Below are 14,899 nucleotides of genomic sequence, written 5' to 3' on the forward strand. Positions count from 1 at the left end.
TGTTTAACACTGTGCCCTCTGTTGCTGTACCACCTATCTTTCAAAGGGCAACAAACACACTGTACCAGTCCCTATAGGCAGCAGTATACAGCCCTGTATCCATTAACGGCCACAATTTTCTCTCCGCACAAGGTCGAACTGTTGTGTTGTTGAACTAGCCATGTTTAATCTTTCCTGCAGGGTTTGTCTGGAGGAAAGGACAGTGTCTATAAACAGGACCAAAAGGACCACAGTTACCTGTAAGTGCAACTACATTTGGTGTGAAATAGGGCTGCAATTTAAATCAAGATTGATTGAGATTATCAAGTTTGATCTCGGCTTCTCAGTTTAGCATGGTTTGGTTTATTAAACCTTCTTTTTAAGCAAATCATCTGTCAATAAAAGCATGTGGTTTGGAGCAGAGTTTGGACTTTGGAGAAAAACACAGGTCCATTTTTGCCTTTAACAGCACTGATTAAAAGTCTCTTGATTATGTTCACAAAATCAATACTGTTAGCCACACAATCTAAAAGAAAATCAAGATCCATATGAGGAAAAACATGTTTCGTCCATCCATAGTTTTAAATGATGATTACCTGGTGAACACTGGAGTAGTATTTAATGGTAGACTTAGCATTGCTGAGACAAGTAGGTGTAAAATGCTGAAGAAGCTATATTATGTAAATGTCCATCTGACAAACATAACAGCACATTATAAGATGACAGGTTTCAATATATATATTTATGTCACCTTTTCAGCTTAAAGCCCTCTTGTTTCCTCCCCCTCTCTGACACAATACCAGATGTTTGAAGGTGATAGTTTGGATTTGGAGTTTAGATTCAGAATACATTTGAAAGAAAAAACACCAGAGACAATTGTGGCAACAGTTATCGTCAAACATATTAGAGTTAAGTTAGTGTTGAAAAATATCTGTCATTTGTGCTTCATAACAGAGGCATATGCTTCAGGTGGTGATTTTATGATGCTACTAGAGCTTGTGAGAAAAGGACGATTAAGGGAAATTGTACTTCGATGGAGCCATTGTCAAAACAACTCATGGTTCTAAAGTGCTGGGTGCTGGAGCAAAGAAGCAAAAAGACAGAAAAGGACACCATTCGCGGAATATATCTTTTTCATTATATTGGTGGGCGATGTATGTGCTGACAGGAAACTTAAGTGAAGAGAGGCATAACAGTGTCTGGGATGGTAATAAAATCTGAGATAAATGCCTACTGTAGCTTAGGGATGCACTGATCTGATACTGGTATTGGATATCGGCACCATATTGAAAATGTATCTGTTCAGCCAATATCCTGGTTGGACATATGTAATAAAATTTTTTATAAAAACCTACGTAATAAGACTATTTACTGGCCCAAATAGTCTCAGAATGTTTTATTTGTATTGATAAAAAGTTGTTCTGTAGACATCTGTCTATAAAATCTATTATTAGTCCCTGCATTGGTATTGACTAATATCGGGTGTCAAGTTATAGTATTGGAATCATTATCATTACTATCCCTGCAGTAAATATAGGTTTCTGTATCTAAGAATAAAAATAGCATTAGCCTGTTGAACATCATTTTACTGCAGGTTTTAAGGTAGATAAACAAATTGCCATGATTGCTACCAAGGTCAGATATTTGCCTTTAAAAATGTTAGTGTAAAACCTGAAAATTACTGGTTGCTTATCTTAAAAATAGCTGTTAAAATACTATCCTTGATGGAGGTTACAGATTAGGACTGTTGTAGAAAAGAAGAAAGCTTATTCCATTAATAAAGTTTGAATATTTTGACACCACTTGGCTCCAGTTTTGCAGATCACTCTGAGACCAAACCCCTCATCTCTCCACTCGCATTAATTACTCTTTTGAGCTTTCCTCGGATCAGTGCATGGCATCTGCTGATCCACTTAACGAGCTGCTTATACAGGCTCAAAAAGGAGGAATTTATTTAGTCATGAAAAACACTAATCATTTTATTTCTAAGATCTCACCCTTCGACCATTCTGTGGAAGATTCAGCTGATGGTATAACTCTCTAGGGACCACATGAAGCCAACAGTGCGTGTGAAGGAGAGAAAATGGCATTGGGTCGCACTGAGAGGCCCACATGAATGTTCAATTGCTTTACTCATTGAAGGTCACAGCTTCTCTCTTGAGACTGAATGTAAAATGTCTGACACGTCTCCTGCTGCTCGGATATTTGTTTAGCTATAGCTCGTTTCTCCAATGACTGCCACAAAACATAAGTCTTAGAACAGAACACGGTGAGTCAACATAGGGACCAAAATATTATTGGTGGTTACTGATGGTATGACCCCCATCTAATCCATAAAAGTAGACTGATGACAGAGAAAAATTATTTGCTCTGATCCACATGTCACAAATGGACTTTTGTCAAAGTCATTAAAATCCTGCTGCATGTAAAAAAATTCTACTTTTCAGAAAACAATACAACATCATAAACATACTTTGTCCATCAGTGGTCATGGAGCTAGTGTAAATTCAACCTGGAAGACCTAGATTTGCTCCCGTCTACCTCACTGCTTTTCCAAAGTCTACCTGCTCCTCTGTCTTCATCACCTCACTCAAAATACTCCTCCCCACTGCTCACCACACCTCCTCTTCACCCAAACAGCGCCCAGCCTGCCCATCTTAAACCCCCATTTCAGATGCACGCCCGTTTTGGTTTGTGCCACATCCCACCACCTCTCCAGCACCGCCACAGCGTCTCATAATCTGATCATGTCCTTCACTCTTCACGGCCTCACCTCTAACACCTCATGTGTCCAGACCCCGGGGGAAAGACATCTCCTAAACATCATCTAATCAACCACGCCCTTCATCGCAATGTCTTCTGCTGGTCTACTAATTCAGCTAAGCTAATTCATGCACTGAAACTACTAAAGCTTTCCCTTTGTGTCTGAATCTCTCCAGGTTGAAATAATATTATTTCTGATCCACAGACAGACTCTGGATATGTTAAAATGGTTTTGAAAGTAAGAGCCCAGTGACAGGATATTGGTGTATCTTGTTTTGTTTTACTGCTAATATCAATCACAATATCACAAGTATTTAGTTGAATTGTAAATGTCTCATTCTAACTAGCTGCTATAAGGCACTTGTCAAATGTTACACTGAATTTGCCAGCCTTTTATTAATTGAACTAGCTTGTGTTTATCTGATCAAATCTGTTTTAAATTGCATCAAATTAAAACCAAATAGTATACTGCAGAATATGAATATAGATTTGAAGGCTATTAGTACTACTGCAACTACATGGGCCATATACTGAACAATTTAACACAATTATCATAACAATTTACTATGCAAGTTATTATAATAGTGAAATTTTCCCATCACAACCAGACCAACCTCTTCCGAGCATACTGTGTTTGAATCAGCCCAATGCAGTTTGAGCTTCCAGTCTGAGCATGTTATTTTGGTTTTTATTGTTTCTCTGTGTCTTGTAAACTATTCTCCTCCGGCTTGTCTATTAAACTAAATTATATCATACAGTAGCATTGGGTCATATATTGCAGTCATATTTTTTGTATATATCAGAAATAGAAGCATTTTTATGAGAGAATCTGAAGGTTACACAGGCTACTTTGCTTTTTTAAATACAACATCTGAATCCTGTAAATTGTATTTGTTTTTTTCCCCTCAAACATGAGTAGATTTGGTTGTGAACCAAACTACTGTAAAATCCAGACTACTGAGTGCACCTGAATATAAGCCGCATCAACTAAATTTTAACTTGTACATATATAGACCGCACTGGAATATAAGGCGCAGGTATGTATGTCTTCAAGAATGTTAAGTTCGGGCAATCTGCTTTTATCGCCTCTGTAAGCTTTTGTCGTCTTTTTGCATTGAGTCAGTTCGTCACACTGCCGTCGCCAAAATCTCACCATCGACTCAATGACGCTGAGCTCACGTGCAGCAGCTCTATTTCCTTCTTCAACAGTCACATCAATCCTCGCATCATCTGCATTTCTTCGTGTGTTTTCCATGAGGGTGTGTGTATGAAGGGCAAAATAACTGTTCAAAACACAAACAAATGAGCATCTCAGTGCACCACCCTTGTCTCTCCCTGCGCTCTGCGGCGCATGACTCCTGCAAGAGTCACTGTCCTGTCTATGTCTTGTAGGATTTCAGCAGATTTCAGGCTCTCTCGGGAGCGGGACTAGTTCTATCAATCAAGTATGACTGGATGTTCAGCTACTGAAGTTCGAGACGTTTCTTCTCGTCATTTACGCACATGGGTAAGACGTATCCCCCTCACTAATATTCATTTAGCATCATAACTTATTTTATCACACGGCGATAAACTGTTTTAGTGCGTTGACAATATGGCTAGCTGGTGAAGCAACTTCATGTTAACCCTAGATCCATGTGTAAACCGCTCAGACAGTGGCGCTTCCTGCACTCAGGCTGCGCGTATCCATGGTGTTGCCAAACCATAGACCGTATATATGAATGGACAATGTGCCAAATAAAGAATCCGTCCATATATTAGCTGCATTGTTTTATTAGCCACAGAGTTGAAAGTGTGAGAAAAAAGTAGTGGCTTATAGTCCGGAATTTACGGTAGCTGAATTGTATAGTTTTTATAGTGAAATATTAAACACGGAAAACTAAAATTTTTTCATAAATATAGTGTATAGTTATGTTAGCTCCATCACGCCAAACTGCACTTTGACATCACTTATGTTTATGTTCTCAGTTCAAAACCCTGGAACAAAATAATGGGAACAAAATAATGATATCTGTGGCCCCTGGAAATCACACATCCTTTTCCTGGTGGACTTCTTCCAGTTTGGGATGATCCCTGTGAGGGTTGGTTTTATCCACTTAATCCTGGACCCTAGAGTTTGACATGAAGCCGTGTGGTGATGGAGACAGCATGGATGGAGACAGAGCGATCATGTTTCAGTAGGGTCAAAACAAAGTTACAGGAGCAAGGCATTCTGGGTAATAATGCCACAGACAGGGCAGGATAAAGTAAGATTACGTCAGACAAGAGAGGTCCAAAAATAACAATTACATCTGTTGAATTTTACTGATGTATTTAGAAAAAACAAATGTAATACTTAACGCAGTCACTTTTGGTTTTCTAGTATTCAATTCAAAGTAGATGTAAGTAAATATAAGGAAACTAATTTACCTACAACATATTTGCTACATGTCTATTATAGAAGCGGATACATTTGCAAAAAACAGTCTGTATTTGAACAATTTAAGACTTAATGTAGATTTTAGTGAATAAATACTTGGATTATTCACACAAATGGACATATCATTATTCCCTGCTGTGACTTAAATGAACCAACAAATTGATTTTATGCAGTCAAGCTACTGTACATTTTGATAGCAGGTTCAAGGACATATCATTGAAGACCTCCCCTTTGGACCCAGAGAGTAGATATGAATGCATAAATAAACATATTGTGGACTTTTCAATATACTGGTGACGGACTCTAGGGTAAACACTCATTTGAAGATGCAAATTACAGCAACGCAAGATTCAATACACTATTGCATTCTGAATATGCCCTTCTTACAGTAATTTTGTTTTGCTGACACACTGATCTGATGCCTTATTATTTTATTTTTTAGTTTAAAGGTCCTATATCACCCAAAATTGACTCTTGTGAGATTTAAGCCGTATTAGAATGTTACCTCATCAAAAACATACCTGGAGTTGTGTTTTGTTTCATTCACACATGTTTGGGTATTCCTTTTTTATTAGTCTGTCTGCATCTCCAAAGCTCAAAATGCTCTGTTCCACCCTCTGATGTCATGAAGCAATAAATTTCAAGTTAAGTTACCAGGTCTGAAATTATAAAAATTATTCTAATGAAGGTATAGGCCTATGGAGTTTATTGATTTTATTAGAAGATGACATCACAAGGTAGAAGAGGGTGTTTTCAGTTTGAGAGAAGAACTCAGCCTAAAAATGCAGGATTTATGTGTTAAACAGTGTGAATGAGACAAAACAATGCTCCAGCTATGTTTTTGATGAGGAAACATCATCGTAACAGATCAGAAGATAGCGTAATACGGGCCATTAAAGTGTTCCTGGTGAAACCTTTTACATTTGCTGAGAAGTGAAGAACAAATAAGGGTGAATAGAAAGTTAAAGAGGACAGTTCAGAAGGACAGAATGAATGCCATTTCACAGTTATACCCAAATACATTCAACTTTTCTATCTATAGCACAAGCAGCTGCAACAGCAATTAAACAAATCAGATAAAAAGGCGTAAAACACAGGGAGTGATTATTGTACAAAGCAAACTAATGAGCAATCAGTGAGCCTGCCTGTGTCCGACTCTGCTTCTGTTCACCGTGCCGTGTAATCCCAACATTAGGGATAGAGAGAATAATGAGAAGGTAAAAATAAACTAAATGACTGCTGTGTAAAGGCCTTGCGGTGAGGAAAAACTGTTGATGTTACCTGGGAGATCAGACAGGGCTCCTCGCTCGATAATGTGCTTTCGGTACAGAGTCTTCAGGACCTTGGCGCTGCCAAACCTCTTGAAACGGCTCTTCACATTATTGTAATACCATTCAAGGGACTGGGTTCGCAAAATCCTGCAAAAGAGAGCAGGTAGTTTAAAAAGAGAAGAGTTGGAAAGTCATAATTGTAGTAGAATTATAGTATTAGGTAACAATCTGATGTTTCATAAGTATTACGGCATCAAAAAAAAAAAATAAACAAAAAAAAAAGAAAATTATAGTTGGGCTCAGCAGAAGTACACAGCATTGAATTTCAATGATAAACAGTGTTGTTATTCAAGTCAATTTAAATGAAAATATATGACCAAAAAGTAACCCAAATGTGAATGAAACAAAACACAACTCCAGATATGTTTTTGATTAGGTAAAAACATTATAATATGGCTTAAAGCTCAAAAGAGTCTATTTTGCGCAATATAGGACCTTTAATGTTGTAGTCTGTAACATTCCAGGTAAAGCAGTAAACAGTAGTAAACAGGCACTGGGCACCCCACCAAAAATGTTACATAGTGCACCTTTAGTTTTATTCAAGACCATTCTATTATATATTTTTAGACACATTTCATAAGCGTCTTGTGGCATAAATCTACTAAAAGGCTTTATCCATTCCTATTGTGTCCTTTCCCCTGAGTACATTTTTATCAGAGTGGCTTTCACATTACATTGAGCAGAATATGAATACAGTCAACCTATTAATGTATTTTCTTTTTGCTCACAGCCCCACGCCTGAATCCCAACCGGTCCGAGAGAACAGATGATTACATAAGCAGTAATTCATAAAGGAGCGTGCAATGAAAAACCCTCTCTTGCATTGGATTGCATGAATTTCTGCCAACTTTGTGTTTAATCTCTCCGAGCTGTTCCGCCTGCCTCCTATTGGCTTTTCATGCTACTGTCACACACATTTATGAGTTAAAGCAAAGATGGATTCTCTACCTTAACGTAAATACCGCCATTTTGAAAAGAAAACTGATTGCATTTTGACCTATAGCATTCTTTGAAAGGATGACACTTGCTAAATGTCACCTGCTAAACCATTTTTACAATGAATAATGTAGAGTAGAAGTATCCACTAGAGCTGCAGACCTTTAGAAGATTTTTATTTGTTGACTAATTATTTTGGAATTATAAAGGATTAGTACAGATAGCAGTAGTCAAGAGAGGGCATAGAGTGACTCAGCATATAAAGTAGAGCTGGGAATCACAGGATCCCTCAAGATTTGATACAAACATTGCTCACTATACGATATTATCATGGTATGGTGATACATGAGATACTCAACACATTGCACATGATACCCTGTGATATATTGCTGTTTTTAAGAACCACAAAACATTTTAGCAACAATATATCTTTTCTAATATTTCTTTACTGTACATGTTTTTTACTACATGGGCAAAGTTAATATGAAATACATCTATTTTAATCATCAAAACAGTTAATATCTCAAGTGTATTGCAGAGACAAATTTCCTTCCAGTAAATAAGCAACAAAATTGTTGTGCGGTCACATAAAAAAATCCTAAAAGATACAACAAAATTATTTGGCGATACATCGATACAGCAGCCCATGATAACAATGCTGTATCACCTAATTTACTACTAGTACTTTTCATGTTTTGCTAGTGCAGTTTGGGCCAAACACATGGTAGGATCACAGCAATAGTTTTGAGGCCGTATTAGAACGTCACGCCCTCTTTTAGTAGACCAATCAAGGCACAGTGGATTCAGTCATTAGTCAACCAAGAATTTACTTAACTTTACTCAATTACAACTTGTAGTATAGAGTGGAAAGCAAAGATAATGTTAGAATATGTAGGAAAGCAATAAAATATAATTCACAAAAACTGATTTGTTCACTAAATTATAAAGCTGTAGCTCAGTCGTCATTTTACTCCACACGAAAACCACTCTATTTTTTGTTTTTTCCATTTATAGCCTGTAGCATTTTGAGTGCCGCAACCCGCAACTAATCATTTCTTTTTTAGCCCATTACTGACCTTTCTCCAAATGTAATGGAAGTGAACATAACTTTTAGAGATGTTGCACACCGACTAACACACAAACTAGTGCCCACCACCAGACTTCCTGGTGCAGGTAATGAATAATGCAATAGAAGATTCAAAACAAAATGTGACCTTTATGGGTTTCCTGCTGCTTTGAATATTCAGAAAAATAAACCAGACAGCAGTATCAATTCTGTCATTCTCTTTTGTGCATCTCCAAGTGTTTCCCATTTGAATATTGATTAGGTTTTATACTGGATGCCTTGATGTAACATTCACCACTTATGTGGACTTGGCACCAGCACAAAGAGTACACTGACTTGTTATTGACTGTGGATAGTACTATTCAATGCTTTGAATGAATAAAGAAAGAGGGCCAATCTCTGCCAGCGGCCGGTACAATCACCATGTGAATACTTAAATGTGATTATGGTTTTAACAAGGCTTTGGTGTTACACATGGTCGAGTGGTTGTCAGTTACCAAAGTAGTCCAGGTTTTTTGAAATGTTTGGTGGACATCGCTAAACAACCACCAACACCACCAAGACCAGCACCACCACCTTGTACTTTGTAGAATGATGCATGTGTCCCAGTTGTTTCACTGCTGCATTGAAAACCAGAGCCTGCACTAACGTTGAAGCTCAATAAACTGCCATAACAGAGCCAGAGAAGCCAATGCTAATAAAGGGATAGTGCATGCCCCTGCGGCCTACCATCCATCCCATCTCCTTGTGCTACAGTCCCTCGCTGTTCTCTCCCCACTGTGTCATTCGCACTAGATTTATGCAGCTCTATCAGCCCGCCTGCTCAATGGGCCCGGGCTTCTTAATTTCATGCCACAGGTCAGTCTGGAGCTTCTCTAATGGTAGCCAGTGAGGAGGTTGGCCTGCTTTTATCTGCTGCATGTGTGATGATGTCTGTGGAATAAAAAAAAAAAAAAAATCTATGAAATGCTGGGAGATAGAGATAAGGGGGTTGGTTTTGAACTGAGCCGCGTACAAATGCAGGAGTGCTCGTACTGGAGTTTTTAATGGGAATTTTTAATACGATCAAGGTCTGTATCAAAGGAGAGTCTTAAATAATTACTTTTTAAACCAACTTCACATATTCCTAACCTCATTACATATAAATGACACACACATTAGTAGACAGAATACACTCTGTTGATTGGGACTGGGAATCACAGGGTGCCTCATGATTCGATACGATACCATGGCTCACAATATGATATTATCGAGATATGGCAGTACATGCTGTAATTGATATATTGCACACCATATATTGGTGTAAGAACCAAATACATTTTAACAACAATATTTCTTTGTTAAATTACTATTTGTACAAAGTTGATATGAAATACGTGTATTTTAATCATCAGAACATTGAATATGTTATGAATATAATAAGTATTTGTATAAACAAGTTTCCTTACTCTAAATAATAGGGATGCAGAAAAAAATTGAGTCATAATTATTAAATCACAATATATCGCCCTCTTTTAGTATCAGGATATATCTTGATATATGGAATCGTGACATATCGTGATTATGCAACATATCACCGAGGCAATACGCACCCAAACTAAATAAGTAGTGTGTGGCCACAAAAAATTTTTTTTAAGATACCAAAAAAATTCTCTTGGTAATATATATTGACACTGTAGCCACCAAATTTAGAATCACGATTGATACTTGGTATTTTTGCACACCGCTACAGTTGATGGTGTGTGTGCAAGAAAGACAATGGATGTTACTGTTAAGGAATTAGTTATTTAGTTCAATACAAACAGTTTGGCCAATGTTTACAAAATTATTAAATTTTATGAAATTATGATGTCTCCAAATGCAACTCAAGTTACGCTAATATGAATTTAACTTTTATAGCTTGAATATAACAACTTCACCGAGTTTAACTTTAATTTATGCCCAACCAGATGCTGATCATCTTCAAACCTAACCAAGCATCTGCTCCCTCTGAACTTGTTGCAATCATGCTGCCTTATCTTTTCAGGAAAATACAAAGACAGATTTAGGACAGAGGAATAGAGAGAGGAAACTGATGAATGAAGCATGACATGAGCCCCCTAGAGACATATGATCTAAAAAAGACAGAGGGGTGGAGAGAGGGGCGGATAAGTGAGGGGCTTTCAAGTCAGAACGGCAGCGCTGCATGAGCCTGTGCAAATACACTTTTCATAATGAGTTTGGGAGATTCCCCGATGCTGCATGAATAAGGTAAAGGCAATTCAAATAGAGGGTCTCTTGACATCGGTCTGTGCACCAGCCCACAATGCATACATCGTCAGAACATTTGCACATCTGTACACAGAACAAATAAAATCTATGGAAGTGCAATGTAGAGTTTGAGAGACAGTATGCTGAGTTACCACTTCCCCCAGCGAAAAGAAGGCATTACCATAATTGACTTTCTGAGCTTTGTAATGAAACGGTTCAGCTTGTGTTGAGCTTGCAGTGAGGAGAGTGAAGCATAAGAAAGCCACACATGCATGGTATTAGATGTGAGTATTTTCGTGGCCAATAGGATAGAAGATTTTGTAACCCCAAGCAGCCGTTGTCTGATAAGCTGTGCCGTTATCTAGGGCACATTTCGATCATTTTAACCAAACTGTATGATTACTTTAACACTTACTGCTCTACAAAAATGTATAATAAGGAATCCATAATATCTCAAACCAATAAGAAAGCATAACACAATAGCTACATTTGTGCAGTTATCTGGCACAAAAACCCCTGTTAAACATTACATCTCTATTGTGTTCAGTTGTGGATAGGGATGGGCATTCGATGAAATTTTCTTAATCGATCGTCGGAAGAATTAACGATCGATTATCGATTAATCATTAACGTTTTTATATTAAAATGATCATTATTATTACTATCTGCACTACTAATCTGCATAAATAAATTCAACTTTACGACATATAAACCGTAACGACTCTAGAGCCACATCAATCCGTTTGACATATAATGTGTTTAATTCAGTTTTGCGCAACTCTCACAGAAACGAAACTTAAAACCGCATCGCTAATTTGCATAAATTCAGCGAAGATAAAACTACAGCTCTTGTGTCACTGATGCGGTCAATTTCTGTCGGATTAAAAGACATGATTCAGTGGAATACAGGTTAGCGTGACCATATTTGCGTTGGTCAAAACGAGGACACCGTACGGGGGGTGGGAGGTTGGGACTCGTCATCGACATTGCGCGACTCTCACCTGGTAAAGCTTTTTCCCACTGGACACCGAAACATATGTGCTGCTTTGTACACTGTGCACAAGGACTCCCACTTGTCCCGAACGCAACAGAAAGCGTGGAATTTCTTGTACAAATCATCATTAAATACACATTTGTGCTTCGGCACGCTGCAGGCTGACCTACTGTTTCTGTTTTTGTCTCGCTCCTTCTGAGTGCAGACAGCTACATGTACGGACCCCTGTTTGGTCACGCTACGCACAGCAACCTACATTCGGTTTGTCGATTAAAATTAACGTAATCGATTAAATTCTTAATGATCAATTATCGATTAATCGTGCCCATCCCTAGTTGTGGACATGATCCAGTATTAGAATAAATTAAATGAGGATCAAAAACATTATATTCTATTGATATCTGATTTAGGAAGACGGCCAGAATTCCCTAGCCAGGCTGGTGCCATCTTGTGCCTTCACTCAATTTCATTTCCCTCCAGCGACTAGGTCTGGAATCGGAATAAACTAAACGGTTTGCAAGAACCCCAGAAGTCTGCGAGTCTGGGCATACATTCTGTGTTGGCAACGATTCTTAAGATCGAGGATTTATAGCCAGAACAAAGAGAATGTTTGGTGAATTTTTTCAAGGGGAAAGAAATTATTGCACTTGTTCCTACAGGAATTGGCTTAATATACCAGTTAGCCCAGTTAGTGGCACATTACATACATCACGACCAAATTGCAGAGATTTGTTAAATAAAAAAAAGTAGCTGACTACCGTCGAGCAAAGGAATCTTAATGCTGAAATTACCAAACAAACCTCAACTCCAATCGAAGAAAACACTGTTGGTGCAACCCAGTCTCTATTTATTTAGGGTCTTTTAAAACTATCATCACAATTTCATTATTATTTTGGGCGATATCTTGTATATAGCTACAACTTTTTCCCAGTGACTAAAATAAATACTGTGACTCACCAAGCATAGAAACAGTGTAAAACATTTTTCTTCATTAGCATTCCTTCACACTCTTCTGAGCTTCTCCAAATACGTAAACTCAACTCAAATTTGTTCTGAACCCAAACCAAATGCGCTTCCATCCGCACAGAGGAAATTAATATTGATTCATTTGTGTTTGGTGAACTGTGGAGCAAAACAAGCATTTATAGCCAGCTTTAGTCGTAGCTTTGCCATTCTAATGCAAGACTGGTTATTGGGAAAAAAAGAAAACAATCCCACTGCTAACAATTTATGAAGGTAATTAGAAATTTTAGCTTATGAGGTATTGATAAAGCACAGAAGGTCAAAATAAGGTCATTGGTCAACTGCTTAATTGCCTTTGATAATTGGTGTGTCTAAAGCCGCGCAGGGCTCTCTCAGCAAATACCCTTTTCTCACACAGCAGAGTCTATTGATGCTAATTCTCTTTAGAGAAGCAGGCATTAGATAAAAGGTTGATGATACATGAAAATAAGGTTAGAAAGTTTTCCTTACGGCCATTTACAATTTATTCACAATGGAACAAATCAGCCAGTGAAATAAGGGAAGCACTGATCAGGCCTTTTCTGTTCTGATACCGATGTCAATACTTTGCCTTTAAGTATCTGCCAATGCCCAATATCAACCGATGCCAATGCAGAGACTAAAAATAGCCTTTATTTCCTTTGAACACAAACAGCATGGCGTTAAAAAAAAATCCAAATGCGTTGAGTAACTACAGAACAGAGCTTTTTAAAAATACAAGTTTAATTTTCATCAGCAAATCATCTTATTGCACCAATTTATAGACCAAAATGGGATATCGACTGAACCAATATCTTGGAAGCTGATACCAAAATGTTTAATAATAAGCTTCGATATCTGATACCAGTATATTATTGGTGTATTCCTACTTGAAATTACACCTTTGACAAAAATCTTTACTACTTTATACCACCACATCCTTAGTCTTAAATTCCAACTTGCAGAAAAACATGAAACGTGTATGCTTTTCTAATGCCTGGAGCTCTCCCTCTGCCTGCCCTTCATGTACCACTATTCATTTGCCCGCTCACAGTTTAGGCCTTCACTCAGGTTTAACAGATGATTGTGTCAGCAGCCGCCCAGCCAGACCCTTTGGCAAAGTTTAGAGGACCAGAAATGAGTTATACCTGGACAAAGTACACACCGACAAGGCCAGGGTGGAAGGAAGTGAATTTTCACAGGCTGATGCTACCTGAGGCGGCCATTTTGGATTTCCAAGTTTGTGGTGCTATATGTTCACTCTAAAATGAAAGTTGTTGGGACTGAGGATCTTGAAGCTTTGAGGTCTTTCATCAATAGGCTTTCACTTTTCCCTTTGAGGTGTTGCAACAGGAAACTACCTGCTCCTAACTCACAGTGACATTTAACTTGGCAACCTTCATCACTTATCCAACTTGGAATTTCCATCTGCAATATATCAAGTTAAAATCCTATGTCACTAAAATGCTAAAAATAAACATGATTACATAAAGTGAATGGAAGTGGATTCATGTCAGTCTAATGTAAACAGAACCTATAAGCCCTGTGCACTACAATTGTTATGTGAATCAATGGAATAAGGACTAGACCTTGGCCTGTGTGCAATGATTTTGAACCAATATAGCTGACAAATAATCAATGTTTTCCCCATTAGAGACACCTAATATATTTTCAATAGGGTTTAATGTAAATGCAGGCCGACAGAGAACACCTGGCAATACCCTAAATGCATAAAAATATAGGGAACTATTATCAATTTTTTGCAATATTAATGACATTCACAAAGATGATCTATAGTTTTGATATTTGTAGAGGTTTTATTTATAGCTTAATTTGCTGTATAAAATAAAATGGCATAGCCCCAATCCCCACATGTAAATAGAAAAAGGAAATTATAAAAGGGTTACATGAGGGAAGCTAGAGAGACAATTGTAACTTATGTAAGATTCGAGCACTTCAGGTTTCTTTAGGTCATGACCTGTCTTTATCCTCTTACTGCTACCAAATATCGCAGACAGGAAATTAAAATCTACTGAAATAAAAGGATTTTCAGACAAAAGTACAGAGGGTTTGACAGATTATACAAGAGTTCAGCTTGTACTTTGTTGTGATGATTTCTGTAAAGTAAAAGCATCATGCTGTTGACATTAAAATATTTTCAAATGTTCACTTTTCTAGGT

General features: G+C 37.7%; 1 protein-coding gene across 4 annotated transcripts in view; it reads right to left on the reverse strand.

The window, feature by feature from the left end:
- The window catches only part of myripb (myosin VIIA and Rab interacting protein b), a 140,916-nt gene that overhangs the window by 23,189 nt on the left and 102,828 nt on the right, over nt 1–14,899 (reverse strand). For all 4 annotated transcript variants that reach the window (XR_008631830.1, XR_008631829.1, XM_055151002.1 and 1 more), the window contains exon 4: nt 6,443–6,579. Coding sequence is in view for 2 of the 4 variants with exons in the window: in XM_055151002.1 (XP_055006977.1) it covers nt 6,443–6,579 (137 nt within the window). In the remaining 2 variants the exon portion in view is untranslated. The remainder of the gene's footprint in view (nt 1–6,442; nt 6,580–14,899) is intronic.

Source organism: Boleophthalmus pectinirostris, unplaced genomic scaffold (genome assembly GCF_026225935.1).
Source record: "Boleophthalmus pectinirostris isolate CB_2022bp ecotype Guang Dong unplaced genomic scaffold, ASM2622593v1 HiC_scaffold_15, whole genome shotgun sequence".
Taxonomy (NCBI): Eukaryota; Metazoa; Chordata; class Actinopteri; order Gobiiformes; family Gobiidae; genus Boleophthalmus; species Boleophthalmus pectinirostris.